At 44.7% G+C, this 21,194-nt stretch overlaps 1 protein-coding gene across 1 annotated transcript in view; it reads left to right on the top strand.

The window, feature by feature from the left end:
• NEK2 (NIMA related kinase 2) overlaps window positions 1-21,194 on the top strand; it is a 457,766-nt gene that overhangs the window by 17,975 nt on the left and 418,597 nt on the right. The window contains exon 2 of the mRNA XM_069608523.1: window positions 3,374-3,591. Coding sequence (XP_069464624.1) covers window positions 3,374-3,591 — 218 coding nt within the window. The remainder of the gene's footprint in view (window positions 1-3,373; window positions 3,592-21,194) is intronic.

Below are 21,194 nucleotides of genomic sequence, written 5' to 3'. Positions count from 1 at the left end.
AACCAAACAGTTTGCAATTGTAACTCATTTTCCCATCTTATTAATTATACAATCCTAAAATTCTGGCAAGGCATACATTAGTTTTCCAAAATGTATTAGAGTTTGCTAATTAAAATGTTCTTAATTGGCAAACAACCCCATTTGATTAGCAATGGTATAGGGTTAAACACAAGTTTTCAAATGTCCCTTGCAAATGGTACTCGCCCTTCATAAAATCTACTCCACTATGTGAGTGGGTGAGTAGACTTTGTGTTCCCTAGATGAGTGTCTGTCAAAGGTTAGCTGCATGATGGGCATACATGATACAATGAAAATGCTCTGAAAACAGTATGGCCACCTCATTCATGTTTGTGCTTATACAAAGCCATTGTAATCAACAAGGCAATCGTAATCCTAGAGCAAAGTGAGCTCTGGAGGCTAACTACAGAGGATGGTATTGCAGCAGATCTGTAGATGTACAGACTGAATGGAACTATTGATCACTACTTTGCAAACATATCTAGTTAGTTTTGGGTATTCATTATATAAGAGGAAAGAAAGTAAACGACTAAGCAAAGTGGAACGCGTAGCAGACAGAACTGCACAAACTGGGTGGAAAAAACGTGTCGTTTGTGTCCATCCCACTTTCAGGGTAGCTGGTATAAAGCAGGGTGATGAGATAGATTGTCCAGGAGTATGAGCTCAGCGCATGGGTTGAGCATCAGTTGCAGATGTATTCAACCAGTAGGACAAAGAACTAGGTTTGCCATTAAAAGTATTTGGCTGTGTAATCGAATACATTTTCAAAAGTGTTCACTCATGCTGCATCTTCCCCAATAAAGGGTAAATCATAAATGCTCTTCTCTGAAATTGATACTCTGGTTGCTTGCAACATTTTGTCAGCCTGCAAACGTTGAAGGCCTGTTTAAAAGTGGAGTATATGATTACTGCAGTGAACGGAGGAAAGATGGGTGGAGAGAGGCCTGAGGGCAAGAGAGGAATGCAGGGTGAGCTGTGCTTACATTGAAATTGAACAGGGTAACTTAAATGGCTATCTTTGCTACATAAGTGTCAATTTAATTAGCAAACCTACAAAATTGCACAGTAAATTGCTAAGACACTGATTATTTTATGCCTTGGCTAGGAAAATAAATATGCACAATGCTTCTCTTTGCTCCACAAGCATCTACACACAACGTGGCAGAAGCTGACCAGAAACAAACCATTCCTTATATGACTGCTTGCAGGTTCTTTCTGAAAGGCGTCCGAGAAAAATGGCTTTTCTCCATGGCTTGCAATTGCATCCATGTAGATGAAGATAAAAATCAAGAGTAGTTCTGGTTTCTGTCAAGTAACCTCACCTTTGCATTGCCCTCTGCTCTGAAACAGTGCGTAAATGTACAGGAAAATAATTAAGCTGTTGTATTTACAAGACTTTAATGCGTAAAAAGGCCTGGTGCGATGCTTATCTGGAGGCCTTCTTAAGGGTATTTGTTCTTTGTAATCTTTTGCCAACCATGCTATTTACTGGACTGCTTTGTTAGTTTGGTTGTGTATTAGATGAACATTGCCTTTGGATAATGTTCTTTCTGGTGGGCATGGTTTGCCTTCAAAAGGTCAATCATAAACTAGTTTTCCCCCACGAAATGGATGTTAAAATTGGCATGGGCATTTAATAATAAGCTTTCCAAGGCCAATAAATGTACAGTGTTCTTAAGCCAATGAGAAGCAATACACTTTACAGGGGAGATCAGGAACATGAACCATGGACACTTGTCTGTCTGCACAGAGAAGAGGACATTGCATGGATGACCCGCAATCAACATCGCCAGTGTAATTATCTTCAACGTGTCATAAACCGCGCTCTGTCAGAAAAGTACCAGCAATCTATGGTTCCTACTGGGTATTTTAAAATTGTATTGGAGCCTTGTGGTTCAGCGAACATTGTAGACTTTATGTAAACTAACTTGGGACTGGCGCTCCATTTTGATCCTGACTGAAATTCTCATCCCGTAGACTAACTTATTCTAGTGTACAGTCTTTTTATTATACCCTCAGTCAACTCTTAGAAATGAGCATGTTCAGTGATGTGTTAATCACAGTGCCGTCAATTGAAGTACTGTTCACTGATGTGACTGAGGAACGAACCACCACAAACCCTCCTAAACGTTAACGTGGACTGTGCATATATACAGAAGCACCTGTACTTCCACCCTGTGCAGCTGTTGTACTGTAAACAAAATGGAATGTTTTATATTTGGCAACTTTGTGCTATGTATTTGAGTTTTGATGGCTTGTGTGTGCTTGATGGGGACAATGGCTTTCATCAAACTACCTGTTCTAAAGTGAAGCGTCATCCTTGAAACTAATTGAAAGCTACACACCAATCAAGATGGTGAATTTAGACGTACTTCCCAGATTAAATGAATTGGAAAACCTAGCTACAAACTTGAATTGCCAAAAAGCAGATCATGCAGGGCAAATTCTTTAAGTTACCAGAGGAGGCGCTAGAGATAAACTACTTATCCCTCCAAATGCACAAATTGAAAGTGTTGCATCGCAGAAAAAAGGAATATGTCTTATAGAAGTTCCAATCGGCTCACATAATGGTTAAAAATCTACCCATGAGTAACATTTGGCGTACTATATAATGTGAGGTTACATATGTAGCTTCAATTTGAGTTATTAACATCCAAGTAGGATTATACATGTGAGGTTCCATGTGTACTTGAAAGTAGGGTACTAAATAACCCTGTTGGTCATTACTTTGAATGAATTCAGCGCCACGATGCCTCCGGGCTGTTGCGTGCTCAACAAATTCGAATAAATTTATTTCTGTATTTGGCCTATGAAATTTGGATGGCAGACCCACATGTATTCTTGAAACGGTTTCTTTTTATTATTGAGATTAAATATGCTACTTGTGTGTTTATGGAATTAATATCAATGCAGACTTAATTAATAAGATATTTGTACGAAGTCAAAGTTGACCCCATCTAGAGTTAACAATTTCTGTAGTAGGTTCTATGAACAGTGGGGTCACTGCCTGGAGTCTTGAGGGTCTATAGAGCATGTTTTTATACATGAAAGTATGAGGGGTAGAAATGTAATTTATGAAACTCTGTGGTGTGCGCCTGAGACCTCTGACTAACATGTAAGAGGCCTACGGTTGACGCCCAAAACAATCTATTCAGCTAAATTCACCCTAAGTAAATTTGTTTTAATGTTCAGGCTTCGCCCACTCCTGTTTCCACACTCTTGCTCTTTGAAGTACCGCAAATGTCTTTCCTTGGGTCTAAAAATGCTCTTCGATCTGTAAGTTAACTTTGTTCCACTTTGATCACGTTCTACATTGGTGTGCGACAAATCATTTTTTTTTTTTTCTCAACTCAAGATTTTGGTTTGGAAAGAGCTGGATTATAGCAGCATGTCTGAATCGGAGAAGCAGATGCTTGTGTCTGAAGTGAATGTACTCCGGGAGTTGAAGCATCCAAATATTGTGCGCTACTACGATCGGATTGTCGACCGAACGAAAGCCAAACTCTACATAGTGATGGAATACTGTGAAGGAGGGGACCTGGCCAGTTTGATTAAGAAATGTGCATGTGAGAGGTATGTTGTTCAAAATGCTTTGCCAATGTTTGAAATGAAAGACCTTGTGCACAGGTCAGGACTTGATGTCACCAATTTACCACTATTGTCTTCAATGATTGTGTTCAAGAACATTTCTTGTCTACGTCAATTGGGGAAATTAAACTTCATAGAAACACATGCCAGGTTAACTCTCTCAGCTATCTTACCAGCTAAATGGAAAACCCCACACAGCAAACTTGATGTTCCCATAACATGAAATCTTCTGGTTGCCCTGTGCGTTACATTAGCAAATATAAAATAACTGCTTTAAAATACCCTTAATACTAAACCTTAATACTAAAGCAAATTTGAGCCCAGTGGGGTGCTGCGCCAGGCACATATCTATCTCCGATGTGATAGTTGGATGGTGAGACAATCAAACTGCTTTTTAAAAGTGTTTTATTTTATTGAAGTTCTTGCACATATTACATCCTATTGCGACATGCAAACTGAAACGTGCATCTTCCATTGCACCCCCCTGCCCCCTCCAATCCCAACCCTTAACTAGGCAAATAAACCCATGGCTTCAGTCTTCAGAAGTCCACCAAAGTTCCACCCCCGCTCTCAGTCCCAAAGGAACTCGCATCTTATGTTGTTCAACTCTCCCTCCACACCTCCATCTTGTCTCACCTTGTCGGGAGTTTAGGGGGGTTTGCCATCAGGCGACCTGAACAATGCTTACTAAGGCGTTCCAAGTTGAAACATTTTGCGAGCCTTCCCTTCCACCCATCTGCATGGCCTCCTACCACACTGCAGTTTCTGCCACTGACCAGCGCTGGAAGTCCTCTCGCCACTTTTCAATACTCGTGCCACCTCGCAACTTTCATGCTATGGCGATCCTTCTCCTTGCCAAGACCCAGGTCAATTCCACCATCCTATTTTCTGGCTTGGTGTCACGTCTCGGCTAAATTGGAAACTGCCTTGGCGATTGTCTGAGCGCTATCCGGCACGTAAAACCCTTTAAAACTACAACTCCCACAACTCTTGCTATTATAGCCACGTGACATACACGCATGACGTTGCTGTGTTTTCATTTGTTGTGAACTGCATTTAACTCCCGTCTATCCGGAGATCGAGTGCTCCTAAACTGTTAGTTACAAGCTCTGTTCCCGGACTCCTGTTTGAATCCTTGACTACCCGGCGCTCGAATCAAGTTATTGTCTCTGCCTTGTCCTTGTCTGCCTCCCGACGCCTGCCTCCCTCGATTGTTCCCCTTGGATTATATGAACCCGGCTTGCTCATTATTGACCTCCCATTTCTGAATCCTTAAGTTTTGGTGACCTGGTAACCCGAACATTTCCGTAATAGCGTGAGGTGAACGCCCGCCTCCCTGATCATTTCATTTCTTTCCTTTTCCACTCCTGTTACTTTGAACACTTTTGGGACGCTCTGCTGTTTACACTTTGGATTGCTTTGAACCTTTTTGGGACGCTCTGCTGCATTGACTCTGGATTGCTTTGAACACTTTTTGGGACGCTCTGCTGCTTTCACCGTGGTGTTCCTATGATACTGGCACACCTTCCCTTCACCAGACATCCTCCTTGTTTCTGCACTTCGATACTAGTAGGTTACTGGTATATTATTCCTACGGAGCAGGTAAGAGTGGGTAATTGTGTGCGGTGTTGGCTGTTTGTTCTCCGGCACTACTTGGCTGCATTTCCTGAACAACTGTTTTGTTCTTTGTCCCTCTAGCTCTGACGATTCTGCTCCAGCCTTTTCACTCAAGCCCCCGGCCTGCCAGGTGTATTGATCCCTGTAGGCTGAGCTCTTGGGAGGGAAGTCTTTGGCACATCACCATAAAGATCCCAGATTCCTTGAGTGAAAGGAACTTCCCCAGAAGAGTGGGGAAGTATTATCTGCAACGACCATAAAACAATCTGAGTTGTGACACTTGGCTCTCTTGGGGCACGGGAACACTCCAAGTAAACGGGCTTCTGGCTTCCACACATCTTGTCATCCCTCCATTTCCCGCCAGAAACCCTGTATCGCAGATCCACTGTAAAGGACGTGGGGCCTTCAACCAAAGCACCTCTTTCAGCAACTAGGGAACATTTGTCACGCTCAGCAGCTTATGGTGTACGTTTTGTATATCCGCCACCCATTTCTCTGCATAGGAGATCTAAGGCTACTCTGCGCCTCCCCTTTCCCCGCACAATGCTGCTTATCAAGTTTAGGTCCCTGAAGAAGGACCTTGGTAAAAGGTACGGGACATTTACATACAAAGCATTCGGGGGGAGGGCGACCATTTTCAGCAATGTGATCCTGCCCATTGTCGAGTGTGGTAGTTTTTCTCAAAACTTGGTTGAGTTCTCTAGCCCAAGATTCGCCCTCAGCATATTTTGCTATGCGTCTTTAGTATATCATGGTGTACATCGACTCACAGATATCTCCAAGTAGGACGCCAAGACTGGGGCTGCTGGTGCTATTGCACCTATCGGCAGACTTCAATCTACTTGATCACAAGATCCTATTGGAAAGACTGGCTGACGGGGCCTTTCAGATGAGGCGGTAAAGTGGATGAATCATTTTTGGAAGGCTGAAGATCTAGGGTTCACTGGGGTGACGCCTTCGTGGGCCGAAATTATGGTTGGAGTTCCCCAGGGGACATGCTTATCCCATTAATTTTTAATCTATACATTGTACCCCTATGCATAGAGCTAGAAAAACTGGGACTTTTCTTTTTCTTTTTTTTTTCGTTTTTTTCACAAATTATGCGAATGATTTCCAGCTGGCCATGGAAATCAGTGGAAATGATGCAGAGGATCAGGACAAACTAAACAATGTCTATCAGACCATAACAACTGGATGTTGGCCAATTGACTATGTTTGAACACCGGGAAGACCGAGCTAATGATATATGGGTCAAAACAATCAAGGGAAAGGCCTGACCTGGCTTATGTCAGCTTCCTGATAGAGGGCAGCCGGATAGCAGTGGCCTCCAAAGTGAAGACTCTTGGCGCGTACATGGAAGCTACCCTGAACTCTGGTGCCCTTTGTAGATGCCATTGTAAAAAATCTAATTCCTATCTGAGAGTCATAAAACAGGTTGCCAAATTAGTCAGAGCTGTTCTACTCCTTCGCTTAGACACTTGTAATTTCCTTCTGGGTGGTGCTAGCAAAGAGGACATTCTCAAATTACAGAAAGTCCAAAATGCTGCTCTGCATATTGTCCACAGTATGGCACAAAATGACCATACAACCGCTGCCAGGAAGAAGCTGCATTGGCTACAAGTGTCAGCCAGGATACTGTTTAAACTGCTGCAACTTGGTCATAAATGTATCTTTGGATCCGCCACTCCTTACCTTCTTAGTGTGGACCGTGTAAAGAGAGCCCGGGGTAACGGACGCTCCTTCCCAGTCATGGTGGCACGTACTTGGAATGTGTTACCCCAAGCTCTTAGAAGGGAGGAAAATCACCTGGCATTTAGAAAATACTTAAAGACCTGCTGTTTGTGTAAATATCTGGGTTTTGGGCTCCCCGACTCTATCCTGTCTCTCTTCCTTAGCGCCTGGACGACCTAAGGCTGTGGCGCTATATAAAGTAACATAACAAGTGCGGCCAGTTGAAAACCCAAATCAATGGTTTTGCCTCCACGTATAGAAGAATTGGTATGATCTTTGCTGTATAGTATTTAACTGGAGGTAAAATATTTCTTCACGATTTTGACCATTTGGGCTGAGGGTTGAGATGTTTTTCCCAAGAGTTCTTCATCACTTTGGGATGCATACAAGAGAAAGCCCAAGTAAAGAACCTCCTTGATAACCGGAATAACTTGTCCATCCATTTTCCAGATACATTTGGGCCCTTGTTTACCTCGACTCTTCAAGGCCACTATTTTTGATTTGGTTGGATTGACTAGGTTGTTTTCCTTAATGTATGATTCTAGGGAATTCCAACAATCGCTGTAGACAGATTTCAGTCCTATCCAAAAAGACAATGTCGTCCGCATATATAAGGCAGTTGGTAATACTGCTTTGCGCTTAATCTTCCTGCTTTCCTCTTCTGCTTGCACCTCCACTCCTGTTTTCCTCCCTTTGCTTGCCCTTTCACTCTTCCTTCATTCCCCACCCTCCCCCTCTCGTTCACCCCCTTCCACGTTCCCTATAGTGCTCTGTTTCTCCTATCTTCTCCAATTGTTTCTCTTCCCTTCTCTCCAAGTCTGATAGGAAGAAGTTCAAAAAGGATATCCTGGAATCCAACCCAGGCCTCCCCATTGCCGACACCTACACCTGCGCTTCCTCTAGGCAGCCACTCACCGACATCTTTGTCATTCCTTCGCCAGACCTCTGGACCTCTTGTATGGTCTCTGTGCTCTCTCCTTACTCTTACTCTCACGGAGTTCCTTCCTTCCTTCCTTCCTTCCTTCCTTCCTTCCTTCCTTCCTTCCGCCCTTCCTTCCGCCCTTCCTTCCGCCCTTCCTTCCGCCCTTCCTTCCTTCCGCCCTTCCGCTAATTCTTTGGCGCCTTCCCCTGCTACCTTCTCTGCCCTCCTTCCTTCCTTCCGCCCTTCCGCTAATTCTTTGGCGCCTTCCCCTGCTACCTTCTCTGCCCTCCTTCCTTCCTTCCTTCTGCCCTTCCGCTAATTCTTTGGCGCCTTCCCCTGCTACCTTCTCTGCCCTCCTTCCTTCCTTCTCTCTGCTAATTCTTTGGCGCCTTCCCCTGCTACCTTCTCTGCCCTCCTTCGGGCTCCTTCCACACCTCTGCGGGGAGTACCTTTGATTTGTACCCTTCCCTGGAAGTCTTTCAAGGGTGGCCACCTTCTCCACCCCGCCTCTCTGAACTCTCGCTCAGCCGTCAAACACTCCTGTGACATCTGCCGTCTCCTTGAAGAACTCCACCTCGATGACCTTATTAACAGAAAAACATGGTTCATAGCCAGCTCTGTCACAAGCTTTGACACTCTCCTTCCTGATGGCTACAAGATTCGCTCTGCGCCCAGATCCAACCGTTCTAGTGGGGGTGTAGCCTTGATCTTCCCTGAGTGGATTCCTGCCTCTAGCATTCCTATGCAGGCCTTCTCCTCCTTTGAATGCATGGTCTTTAGGCTCTCTCTCCTGGCCACTCTCTCACAGTTGCCACTATCTCCCGGCCACCTGGTCCAATCACCTCCTTCCTCTCCGAATGGTCTGGCCTCTCTTCCTCCCTCCTGGCATCAACCACTCAACTCCTCCTCCTTGGTGACTTCAACATCCACCTGGATGCTTGATGTCCCACAACGGGACTCTTCCGCAACCTTTGCGACTCCCTCTCTTCTTCTGGCCCGATTCACTCTGCAGGTCACACTCTGGATGTTATGATCTCCTCAGATCTCACTCTCGGCCAAGCCTACCCCCACACTGCACACCCACCCTCTGTCATTTGACCCACGAGGTGTGTGTCAGTCGAGGCACTCACCGCATCCTTCTCTTCCGAAACCCCCCCCCTGCACCTTTGTCTGACATACACCCTGACACAGCTCTATCCATGCTCCACTCTATCTCTAATACTTTCGATTTATTTGATCCTGGTATGAGGATCCGTGTGAAGCCAAAAAATCGAGTGCGAATCCTGGTACGACTGACATGGCCACCCTTAAACGCAAATGTAGGGTGGTTGAGAGGAAATGGTTGGCATCTTGTACACCCTCTGACAAACTGGCCTGCTCCAAAGGCAGTACCGACTCTGTCCTCACCAAGAAGAGAGCTCACATCCAAGCCTGTGGTATCTAACAACTCGGCCAAACTCTTTAAAATCTGCAAGGAGCTGGCCAATCCTGCTGCAGTCTCTACCTCTCCTGTCCCCTCCCAAACACTCTGTATGGCCCTGGCTTCCTACCTCATCTCTAAAACTCAGGACATCCTGTCCAACCTTTCTTTAGCTCCTGCAACTCAAGGCTCTCAACTCTCTCCAGCCCCCCTGCGCCCCTCCCCAACTCCCCCCTTTCTCTACCTTTCCTCTCTTCTCCCCTGATGAGGTATCTAGACTAGTCCGATCTATGAAGACCTCATCCAAACAGGTTTTTCCCTGTTCTTCCAAAACCATCAAGGACCACATTGACACCTTTGCCCCTGCCCTGGCTGACTTATGCAACCAATTCTTCGCCTCCGGTACCTTCCCCTCCTCCCTGAAGCACTCCCTTGTGCACTCTTTTCAAGAAGCCCTCAGCTGACCCCCACCCTTCTGGCTAATTATCGCCCAATCTCTGTCACTCCTTTCCTGGGCAAACTCTGGAAAAGCTGGCTATCGCCCAGCTTATTCACACCGTATCTGTTGAATTTATCCATGACCATTAATCTAGTTTCAGAGCAGCCAGAAGCATGGTAAATGCTCTCCTGAACACCCGTGAAGACTTTCTCTCCAACCTGGACTCTAATCTCCCCTCTGCCCTCATCCAACTTGATCTCTCTTCTGCCTTTGACATGGTTAACCATGCTATCCTGCTCAACCGGCTCCGTGATAACCTGGGTATCACTGATCAGGTTCTGGCCTGGTTAACCTCTTTCCTCTCTGATCGACCCTCTCGGGTCCAACTTGGGTTTTCTTTCCTTCACCCTGCTCCCAGCTGCGAGGCTAAGAACCTTGGGGTTATCTTCGACTCCACTCTCATCTCTGACTCTAAGAAGTCAAACTACCAACTGCACCTCCTCAGGGGTATTCTCCCTCTTCTCTCCCCCCCCCCCCTCCTCTGCCCCCCAGAAGCTCACTGTCTCTAGAGCCCTAGTTCTCTCTAGGCTTGAATATTGTAATTGCCTCTTTTTAAATCTGCCTGCCTCTACTCTCCACCATCTGCAACTCATCCAGAGCAGGACCGCAAGACTTGTCCTTGGCCTCAAGTCCAGGGATCGTATCTCCAGCACTGAAATCTCTTCAGTGGCTCCCAGTGGCTGCAGGGATCAAATGCAAGACCCTTGGCATTGTCCACAAGGCCCTCTGGGGCCTGGGACCAAGATATCTCCAGCTTTCTCTTCTGAAGTATCTTCCCACTCTAGTCCTTCGCTCCTCCACCTCCTTGAGGGTCAGGCATTTTTCCAAGAAATGTGCCAGAGGCAAATCTCTTTTGCTGGCGCCTCCCTCTGGAACAGCCTCTCTGAAACTTGAGCAGAACCACCATCGGTTCCGGAAGCAGCTGAAGACCTTCCTCTTTGCTTCTGCCTTCTCGCGTCCTCTTCCCTACTGATCAACTATCTGATACTGCACTGGTTACCTGGCCACCCTCTGAACCACAGGACCAGGTCACTATCCTCCCAGCTGCACACCTTCACTGCCTCCCGGCAACCCTGCACTTGGGGCTGTATCTGTAACCCTACTGTCCCCCTACCTGCACTATCCATCACTTGGCATACTGCACTTAACTTGCACTACCACCTATTGCTGCACTTGTTTCTCATGTTTTGATCCTATGTCCTGCACTTTTCCCCCTCCCCTTCCCTCTGCACTTTTCCCCCTTCCTCTCCCCTGCACTGGGCCTAGTAAGATCGTTGTCTTGTTCCCTCTCACCCCCCGTGCCCCGTCGCCCCCTCACCCCTCCGCCTCGTCGCGCTTTGAAACATTTGTATATGGTCGCGCTATAAATAAAGTATCATAACATCAAATGAGAGGAGACAAAGGGGACGCCTGAGGGCCTCCACAACACATGCGCATGCAATCTGATAGAAAGATGCTCGGGTTGTCCCTCTGGATCTGCCAACTAAAATTAGCGGAACCACTTGAGGGCCATATTGGACCGCACGACCAAGGTCATTGAATGTGATTAATCTTGTGGCAAACTGTCAAATACTGCAGAGGGGCAACATTACCAATACTGTGTGCCCTTCGTCTGCCTTCGTGAAAATGTCATCCCAAACTATAGCTGGCAGAGTGCAGGCTCCGGTCCAACAGCAAGTCAACCCTACTGTTCCCTGGGGTTGTTAGGGGGCAGAGCTTGTCTCTGCCTCAAACCCCGGTTTTCACCTCTGGCAAAGGGCTTTGGAAAAGACTGCTCTCCCAACAGGGTCCAAACAAATGCTTCTGTCCTTAGGAGTCCAAGACGAATTAAGCAAGGAGTGAGGGACCCAATTCTTTTAAAGGTAAAAGGTCACAGGGGGTTGGATGAGTGAGCCTTCTTTAAGGGGTGAAATCCCTGTCAAAGTAACAAGCGGCTTTTGCGCTCTTGCATCTTAAGTGATCTGCAGGAATTGGAGGGGCAAGGAAGGACCGAGGAAGTTCTCGGAAAACCAAGAAGGGGGTAGAGGGGGCTGGGTAGATGGAATGTGTGGAGAGACACAGTCCGTGGTAGGTTGACTTTTTACCCACCCATTGACCGTTCATGCAAATCCCTCCGGCCGTTTCCATCCACTGCTGGCTCCTCCCCTTCTAAAACATGTTCTCCTGGGATCTCTGAGCGACCTCTAATGGTCCTGCCATTATCTCGAAGTGGCCTTCCGAAAACAATGCAAAGTTGCAATAGTAAATTAGCTCTACATGTAATTGAAATGTCTTGTTAAATGCCCTTTTCACTTGTTTTTAAAGAAATGAGTGCTCGCTCATTTCTTCCTTGGGTTGAATTCTTGTTAAAAACAAGCATTGGCAAAAAAAATTGGGTATTTGCCAGGCACTCCATAATTGGCCAGCTGTTGCATTGGCAGGTAGTAACAAATATATGTGGATTACTTTGTGCCAAGGAAAACTTTTTTCAGACACTATTGTGTACCCTAACGCTTGCCCTCGTCGGAAGGACACCCTTTCCGTTCGTGTTGCGGTCTAGCCCTAGATAGCGCTGTGGCTCCACCCAGGCCTCCAGATAAGGTGTGTACTAGGCCTTTTCACGCATGAAAATCTTGTAAATACGACAGCTTTATTATTTTCCTGTGTACATTTACACGCAGGTTTAGAGCAGAGGGCAGTGCAAAGGTCAGGTTACTTGACAGAAGCCAGAAGGCTTCTTTTGATTTTTATCTACATGGATGTAATTGCAAGCCACCTCTGAAACAGAATATATTTCTCTGAAGCCTAAGTTGCAATAGAGAATTCATAACAAATTATGCTTTTTTTTTTTCTCCAGTGAAAGCAAACCAGTATTGCACAATTATAGATTTCAGAGTTCCGGTGCTGTGTGCATAATCATGCTGAGGCGATCATTTTTGCACTTATAATTTAATTTAAACTCTAATTGTAAAAACAGTGTTTAAAATAACAACTTTGTACAGTCTAGTTTACAGCTATTCAACCTTGCAGTCAATGGGGTACATTACTATAAATGGTCAGTGGCAGCAGAGTCTTTGTTCAAGGGTGAGTGATTGTCATTACACTGATCACAGGTGTTCTAGCCTCAATCTTCAGGACTACAATTAAAACATCCAAAACCTGACCCTCCAGGAAGTGCAGCGCTGTTCAAAAACAAACAAATGAAAGTTACATTAGTAATTGAAATAGAAACTCAGCAAAACCTGTCCCTGTGATAATACAGATAGGTATTTAACTTTATGTAGCGCTTCATGAATTGTTCGTCATACATCTAGGTACTGTGATATATTATGTCTCGGGAGGGTAGCTCAGTGGGAACGTGCTCGCCTTGGAAGCAAGACGACACAAAGCAACACAGGTTCCATCCCCGGGTCTGCGCGTAGAAACCAATGGGTATTATGTGCGTTATAAATAACCTATCATATACCTCTGTTGATATTCAGTTAACCAACCTCTGAAGGATGTTAGCCAATACGGCAGCTGAGCCGGTTGAGCACTCTTTGCTGCAATCTGTGCGTGATATGTAGGTTGCTGGTTCGAATCCCAGCAAGTCCAACTCAGCCTTTCATCCTTTTGATAAATGAGTACCGACTTTGGTTTGGTGATAATTGTGAGAAATATGTTCTATGTACAGTGCTTTGCCAAAAGAGCTATATAAATAACCATTTGACCATTATATCAGATATAGAATTTAGCATGGAGTCCTTGCCTCTCTGCACTGTTGTATCATAACACTGGCATACCATTAGGTAGTAATAGCTCCAGGAAATTAGGTCTTTCATTAAACATCAAAAGACAATTCTGCTATCGAATCTCAAAACACACAATACAATTCACGTTTGCTCTACTATATAATTGGCTAGGTTTTTGTGATTTCAACTTTTAAATGTATACAGGAGAGATCAAATGGCCAGACCTTAGAGAAATAATGAAAAGTGTATTCTGTCACAATGCAGAAAGCTGCCACATAGTAATGATTTCCATACAGTTTTTGCACATGTCGGCTGGATGTCACATACATTTTACTCTTTTGCAAAGGGGAAAAGTCATTTTTACTCTTAAAATCACATTTACTCTCAGTTTAAAAATGGAGAGTAAAATACTCCCACCTCTAATTCTTATCTGGAGCACTGGCTCCACCTGTCTAAAAGGGATAGGTCGGAGAAACATGCCCTCTGGCTACAATGAGTCCACTTCCAAAATTGGTTATCATAAGCCTTGACTGTGCATAGTAGTTTACTAAAAAAGAAGTTGTGAAAATAGACAGCCAACATGGGACTACATGCTCATATGGCTATTTGCCCTCTGTGGGGTGTGTCTGCTCACCGGAATGGTGTTTTTGAATAAAACTCTAACAAGTGAGAGTTGTGATTAATCGTACCACCTCACTATTATCTGGGTGGCTTCTTTCGTCCCCACTAGAAAAAAGGTGCTCTTATGTAATAGCCTATTTTAAAATTATGAACCACACTTCAGCGTTCCGAATAGACTGTAGTGATTGGCGGTTCTTATCGGTCTTTTGGAATCTGTGTTCCCTCCCCCAGCCCCCAACAACCCCCTTTTTGTTTTGGACATCTGGGTCTGTGGTCCACCGGTTTCAATGATCTATCTTTTCATGCATTATCTTCAGGACCTATTAATTTCATTTAGATCGACTGAATCTGCTCATCCAACGAGTCTGGCACAGCATGTTCTGTGGGACAGAAAAGTTATGAGTCAGTGATGACTTCGTCTATATAGTTTTCTATGGCTGATTGCTCAGCTCAAGTGTCATTTTGGATTGGATCACTTGGGCCATACGCCATGCACCCAGTCTTGCAAATCTATATGTAGAACATTTCGAAAAAGAGAATGTGTACCCCGGCACCAATCCACACCTGAGTAAAATCTAGATGTGGCGAAGATACAGCGATGATATTTTTATTATCTTTGAAGGCGACAAGAACAAATTAGCATTTTACCAGTTGCTAAATAGATGCAGCCCTTTCCTAAAATTCTCAATAGAATTTGATAAAATGGAAACACATTTCTTGGACTTGCATATACGGGCCCATGAGGGCTGCCTGGTCTCCAAAGTATACAAGAAAACTGACCGAAATGCACTATTGAACTATGGGAGCCATCACCCACGGGCGTTACGTGAGAACTTGCCCCTCGGGCAATTTCTCCGGTACAGACGTACATGCACAAAAATCAGCGATTTACGCACAATCGGAGGAACTGATATGCCAATTGATCGCAATGGGATACCTGAGGAGAATAGTAAAAAATGCACACAAGAGCTAGAAACATCCCACAGGAGACAATGTTACAACAACATGAAAAGTACAAGGCAGAGAACACGATCACAGCCCTCCTGAGCTATTCCGCCCATGTTTAACACACTAAAAAGGGAGATAGAAATTGTGGCCCCATCCTCAATACAGGTGGAACCGAGCTTGCTTCCCCAACCTTTGCGATAAAACACAGGAATAACATCCGGGATAAATTAGTGCACACGCTAAAGGAACAGAAAGACATTCCAGAACAAGTCCAGTGGGTCACAACACCGCCCAGGGGCCACACACCGTATGGCTCCTGTGTCATGTGTAACCAAACAAGAAGCAAAACAGTCGATATAAAATGGAGCACACCCTGTAACAGTAAAGGGGTTATGTATTTAATTACGTGTCCCTGTAATCTCAGATATGTCGGCATGCCAACACACAGTGTAAAAATAAGACTGATTGAACAAAAGACGTGTATTAGGACTAAAAAAAAACAGCACCGTTGGTCGCTCACTTTACATAATGGAAACGCTCATGAGGAGACTTCCAGTGGACTATACTGGAAAAAAATTACCCTTCCTAGGACAGGTGGGAACTTCCATGAAATATTATTAAAGAAAGAACAATGGATTTTCCACCTAGACGTAGTAAAAAGCGGACTGAAGGAGGAAATCCTCTGGAATAGCTTGGCACTGATAAAATGAAGGCAGTTCCACAACAAAGGATCCCATAGGTAGTCCCTCAAAAAGGCATCCAAAGATGCATTTACCAGGACTAACAGATTGGCAACATAAGAAATGAGAACAGTAACAGTCATTGGAGAGGAGCCATTCAAGTACTAGGTTGACATGAGGCCTGGGTACCGCCTTCTATCTGACCCAATTGTATCCCACGGTATAACAACTATCGGATGATAGATGTGTAGTCACAGAAAAGTAATGCAAAGCAGCATCATATGGATCAATAATACAACATTGACACGCTTACCCATGTGTATCAATGAATTGGGGCCAATTTATCATATGGCCCTAGTGATTCAATCATTACACCTCAGATCACGCTCTTTTGCCACAAGTAATGTAATGTGGCAATAATGTATAGAATTTCTATACTCTACACATGTATGTAGTGTCATTGTTCACAAACCAATAAAACATGTACGGGAATGAAAAGCGGATGTATTGGCCCGCTTACCCTTTTTTTAAAAAATGGGATCAGCCCATAGAAACTTGGCCGACAGTATAGGATAGCATATCCCATTCCTAAATGCTGCATGACTCGTAAATGCGGAAACGGATATTGCTATGGCAAGGAGCCGTGACGCAAAGCAAACTGAAAACCAGAGCAGCGCCAGATTTCTAATGTGGAGCCTCGCTGCACACTCTTAGGAGGAAACGAAGGTGAAACAGGTGAGAAAACCTTTAGAAAACGCAGTAGTTTGTATGCAATGTGTCTTGAGAAAAAGGCGACACATCGGAGTGACCGCCAATAGATCACAAGTGGTACAAGTAATTGAGTCAAGAGCACGGGAGATTGACACAACTACAAATGTAAAGGTGATAAAATAGGAAGGCATAATGGGTACACGAAAAACATCTGTAACTGAAAAGGGCCTTGAGAACAATGCGACACCGCCGAGTGATTGGTAATAGATCACTAGTTGTGCAATTAAGCATGTTAAGAGCACGGGACAATGTCATAGCCACAAACCAATAGGTGACTTAAGTTAACAGTAAGAAATAGCGGGTATAAAAACTGAAAGTAACATAAACTCAAATTAACCAGCAAAATGACACTTGAGCTGAGCAATCGGCCATAGAAAACTATATGATACGTTTGGTGTTTACCTCACAGCATCACCCCGTGTTACCAAGCTCCGCAGAGTAAACGAGCAACCCTGAGATTTACCCAACCGAAAAATAACTCTCCGTGTGAATACTTGACCAAGTCCAGGCCGAGTACATAAAGTTATCAGGTAAAGAAAGTCCCGTGGGATTATTGTCTGAAATAACCACGATTATAGGGATACCAATGACAACGGGCTAACAAAAGATATTTGTATTCATCTGTATTATACAGGGAAAGACCAAGAACAGCCACAGTGGTGCGGACAAACCAACACGAAGTACATATCAGGATTCCATCTAAATACAGTGTGCACACAGCGTACGAATCAGGTAGAAGTGAGAATTTACTGCCATATCAAAAATGGTCACATGAATGTTATCTATGGCAAAATGAGAAATCAAGCATGACGGAGCACCCCTGAGGAAGGGCTTGTCAGGAAAGGAAAGAAAAGAATTATTGTAGATGTTCCAGGGAACATGTCTAATTGCTCACGGTGAATAAGACAAATCGAGTAAGATTCTCCTATGCTTAGCTCTCAGGAGAAGTCATCACTGACTCTCATAATTTTCTGTCCCGCAGAACATGCTGTGCCAGACTTGTTAGATGAGCAGATTCAGTCTATCTCAATGAAATGAACCGGTCCCGAAGAAGATGATGCATGAAAAGATAGATCATTGAAACCGGTGGACCACAGACCCAGATGTCTGGGGGCAAAATAGTGGGGTGGGGGTGGCACAGATTCCAAAAGACCGATAAGAACCGCCAATCACTACAGTTTATTCCGGACGCCGAAGTGTGGTTCATAATTTTAATATAGACTCTTTGGTCACATGAGACCCTTTTTTCTAGTGGTGACGAAAGAAGCCACACAGATAGTAGTGAGATGATATAATTAATCGCACCTCTCACTTGCTACAGAGTTTTATTCAAAAACACCATTGCGGTGAGCAGACACACCCCATGGAGGGCAAATAAATAGCGTATGAGCATGTAGACCCATGTGGTCTGTCGGTTTTCACAATTCCTTTTTTAGTGAACTCTTCTATGCACAGTCATAGCTAATGATAACCAATTTTTGAAGTTGCCTCATTGTAGCCAGAGGGCAAGTCTCCTACTTATCCCTTTTAGACAGGCGGAGCCACAGCGCTATCTAGGGCTAGACCGCAACACAAAGGGAAAAGGGTGTGCTTCCGATGAGGGCAAGCGTTGGGGTACACAATAATAGTGTCTGAAAAAGGTTTTCCTCGGCACAAAGTAAGCCACATATGTTCGTTGTTTTGAGTGATATTATATATGAAGGTAACAGGGACATGAGACCCCAGTAATGAGGTGTAATGTCATCAGAAAAAGCATCCTTTTAGTGTTTTGCATTGGCAGGTAGTGGCATTATGGCAGTACCTGCCCAATGCTGTTATATATGTTGCTGTACTAGGACAACTATTTGCAGAGCGGAGTACCCTTCATATAGGTCGCACTCTGGCAAGTTGGGAAGTTTGAGGCTTGTTACCATACACTCGCAGTGGAACAATGCACTTTTGATCACAAAGAACATACAATGGATCAGAAATCGGATTTGATGGGAAGCAGTGAGCTTCTTACAGTCAGTTTGTGGAGGGGAGTAAATGGAACAGTCACTGACAATATATGGGTGGACCTTCATAGATTGAGGACAACCAACATTAGATTTTTTAAATGCAGGTAAGTGGTACAGCCAGATGTGTTGGGGATGTGACCATGATTGGTGAAGTGCTAGAGTGGAGGTAGAGAAAGTGAGGAGCAAAGGCAGGTTGGAGGCGGGGGAAAAATGGTTGCTAGAAGGCAGGTCATGGGTAGGTTAAGAATGTAATTCTGAGGCGAGGAGGTAGTCGTTTAGTTTGAACAAATTCTGTTTGGACTATTTCCCGGATGTCCTTGGAAAGAAATTTCCATACAAGCGGAGCAAGGAGAAGAAAGAAAGCGTGAGGAAGCGCAACGAGGGTGAGGTAGCGCAACGATTGTGAGGTTGCCACAAGGGTAGTCGAGGCAGAGCAGAGATTACGAAATGGCTTCTAGAGTTGGAAAGAGTATGGATGCAGTGGTGCCTTGCCGTGGATAGATTTCTAAACAAAGTAGACATTTAAATCTTCCTCTGTTTTGCAATGTCAGCCATTCAGCCTGGTGAGTGTACGTGGAAGTAGGTATGACGTGAGGGAGTTCAGAGAGTTCTGGTAGTGAAGTTGATGGTCTTGTCGAGAGGACAGAAAGCATAGTTTGCAGACCAAAGAGGATGCTGGCACATTAGTCCAGTTTAAAGAAGACAATCTGGGTTAAGGGATGCTTGGCAGTAAAGAGGTGCCTGAATTGCCTAATATTTCGGACGTTGAGGCGAGGTTGCAGTTTTGGAGATGAAACTAAAGGCAGTGTGAGAAGGGTCATAGAGTAGGGGAGAGTGTCATGTGGGAACTGGATGGTCCGGTGTAAGACATGAGGGTATTTGTCGGAAGAAGAGGAGCTCTGTTTTAGTAGAGTTTAACATCTGAAAGTCCAAAGTCATCCAATATGTAAGACTGTTGGAAATTTTGATAGTGATAAAAGCAGAGTTCAGCAAAATAATATTTGGGTGTTGGCCAGGAAGAGGTGTAGTGTAAAGACACCACCTTTCGTAACGCAAGCAGTTGGAAGACTGAATTGAGAGGTGCTGTTGCTCCCGGAGACGGAGAATTGGTGCAGTGCCAGGTCGGATTCAATCCAGAAAAGGGCTTGATGTCTAAGACCGCAGACAGGCCATGGCGAATTAGGATAGCGGATAGGTTGGAGTGCTTAGCTGAGGCAATGAAGTTGGAGACATTCATGAGAGCAGTTTCCGTGGAATGAGTGGAGCGGAAACCTGCTTGTAGAGGGATCTCTGAAGGTTGTGCATGCCTAAAAAAATTGGTACGTTGGTTGAATACAACCCTTACTGGCACTATAGTGTTGGATGAAAGACGCATGGCGAAAGTTAGCGGGTAGGTTTAGGTCAAACAGGATTCATGGCTCTGCACCTGTCCCTAAATATCCTAGCAGTCCTTAGTTTGCAGGTTTACTTTCAGTTTACAGAACCTAGGTTAGCACAAGCCCATAGTGGGACCATTTGGGAGCTGTAATGAGATTCCTGCATTTTCGAATTCCTGTTAATTGGTCAAATGAAACGTTGACCTGTGTAGTACTTTGTGCAATAGTATACACCCACAAGACACAACTTTCCTGATTTTTCGTCTTTTGGAAACTGGTTGTCTAGAGTATAAAAACTAAATTTGCGCTTGCAAATATTGAAATCCTCTGCATTACTCTGTATTACCCTTTTTACTTGTACGTTTTTGGTTTCCTGTCTATTTGGAAACATTTAGAAAGCTGGTTTGTTACTTTGGACCCCATGCTTTGTCATAACTTGCTAGGTAATGGCCAAACCGACAGTATGGCTTGTATAAGAGGATAACTCTTCCCTTTAAGACTGTTTAAATGGCTACCAGTGGCTCAGGTCAGCAGCCATCGCAAGATATGGTGGTTCTTAATACGCACATTTAGCCTACCTTAAATTGGCTACGTTCCACTCTAAATGTTAGGTCATTTGAGATTTATATAGCGCTCTATGTATCATTGGTATGACCTCAAAGCACTGGTATGTTAAATGCCCTCGGGGACTGTAGTCCAGGACAGTTGAGAGTAGGGTGTCAAAGGGTGCTTGTGTGCACCAGTTAAGTGTGCAGCTGATGTAATCGCCTGATGGTAGCTGCATCCTAGCATTAGGTGTGGTGGTATTGATATCGGTTCAATGTGTGCAGTCTGGTGGGTGGGCACCAAGACGGGCTCTGGCTGCGTTAGGCCTGTGGGACGCTTATGTGTGCAGCTAGGTCGATTTGTCGTGGGGTATAGCTGCGTTTTATTATGGTGATGAGGTGTTCATGGGATAGCGTTCTTGGGGCGAATTGATCGAGAGGTTTAGATGCATTCTAATTGTGTGATGGTGTAGAGTAGAGAGTCAGCATAGTGATATTCATAAAGCGCCCACACATAATGCGTTTCAAGGCGCCCCGCGGCAAGAGGGAACAAGGGGAAAATGCAAAACAGTCCTCCAGGCCACGCACAACACAAATGCAATGATTAGCCATTGCACTCTGTCTAGCGACACCCCAGACAGTGCAAGTGACAGGAGGGAAACGGGAACAAACTGGCGATTACCTGACATCTCCAGAGAATCGACTGAGGAGAAAGGAGGGGGAGGAACAAAACGGGAAACGATCGCACTAG

Source organism: Ambystoma mexicanum, chromosome 4q (genome assembly GCF_040938575.1).
Source record: "Ambystoma mexicanum isolate Mex_15411 chromosome 4q, UKY_AmexF1_1, whole genome shotgun sequence".
In the NCBI taxonomy this organism is placed as follows: domain Eukaryota; kingdom Metazoa; phylum Chordata; class Amphibia; order Caudata; family Ambystomatidae; genus Ambystoma; species Ambystoma mexicanum.
Note: the sequence above shows the minus strand (reverse complement) of the source record. Positions and strands in the feature narration are given on the sequence as shown.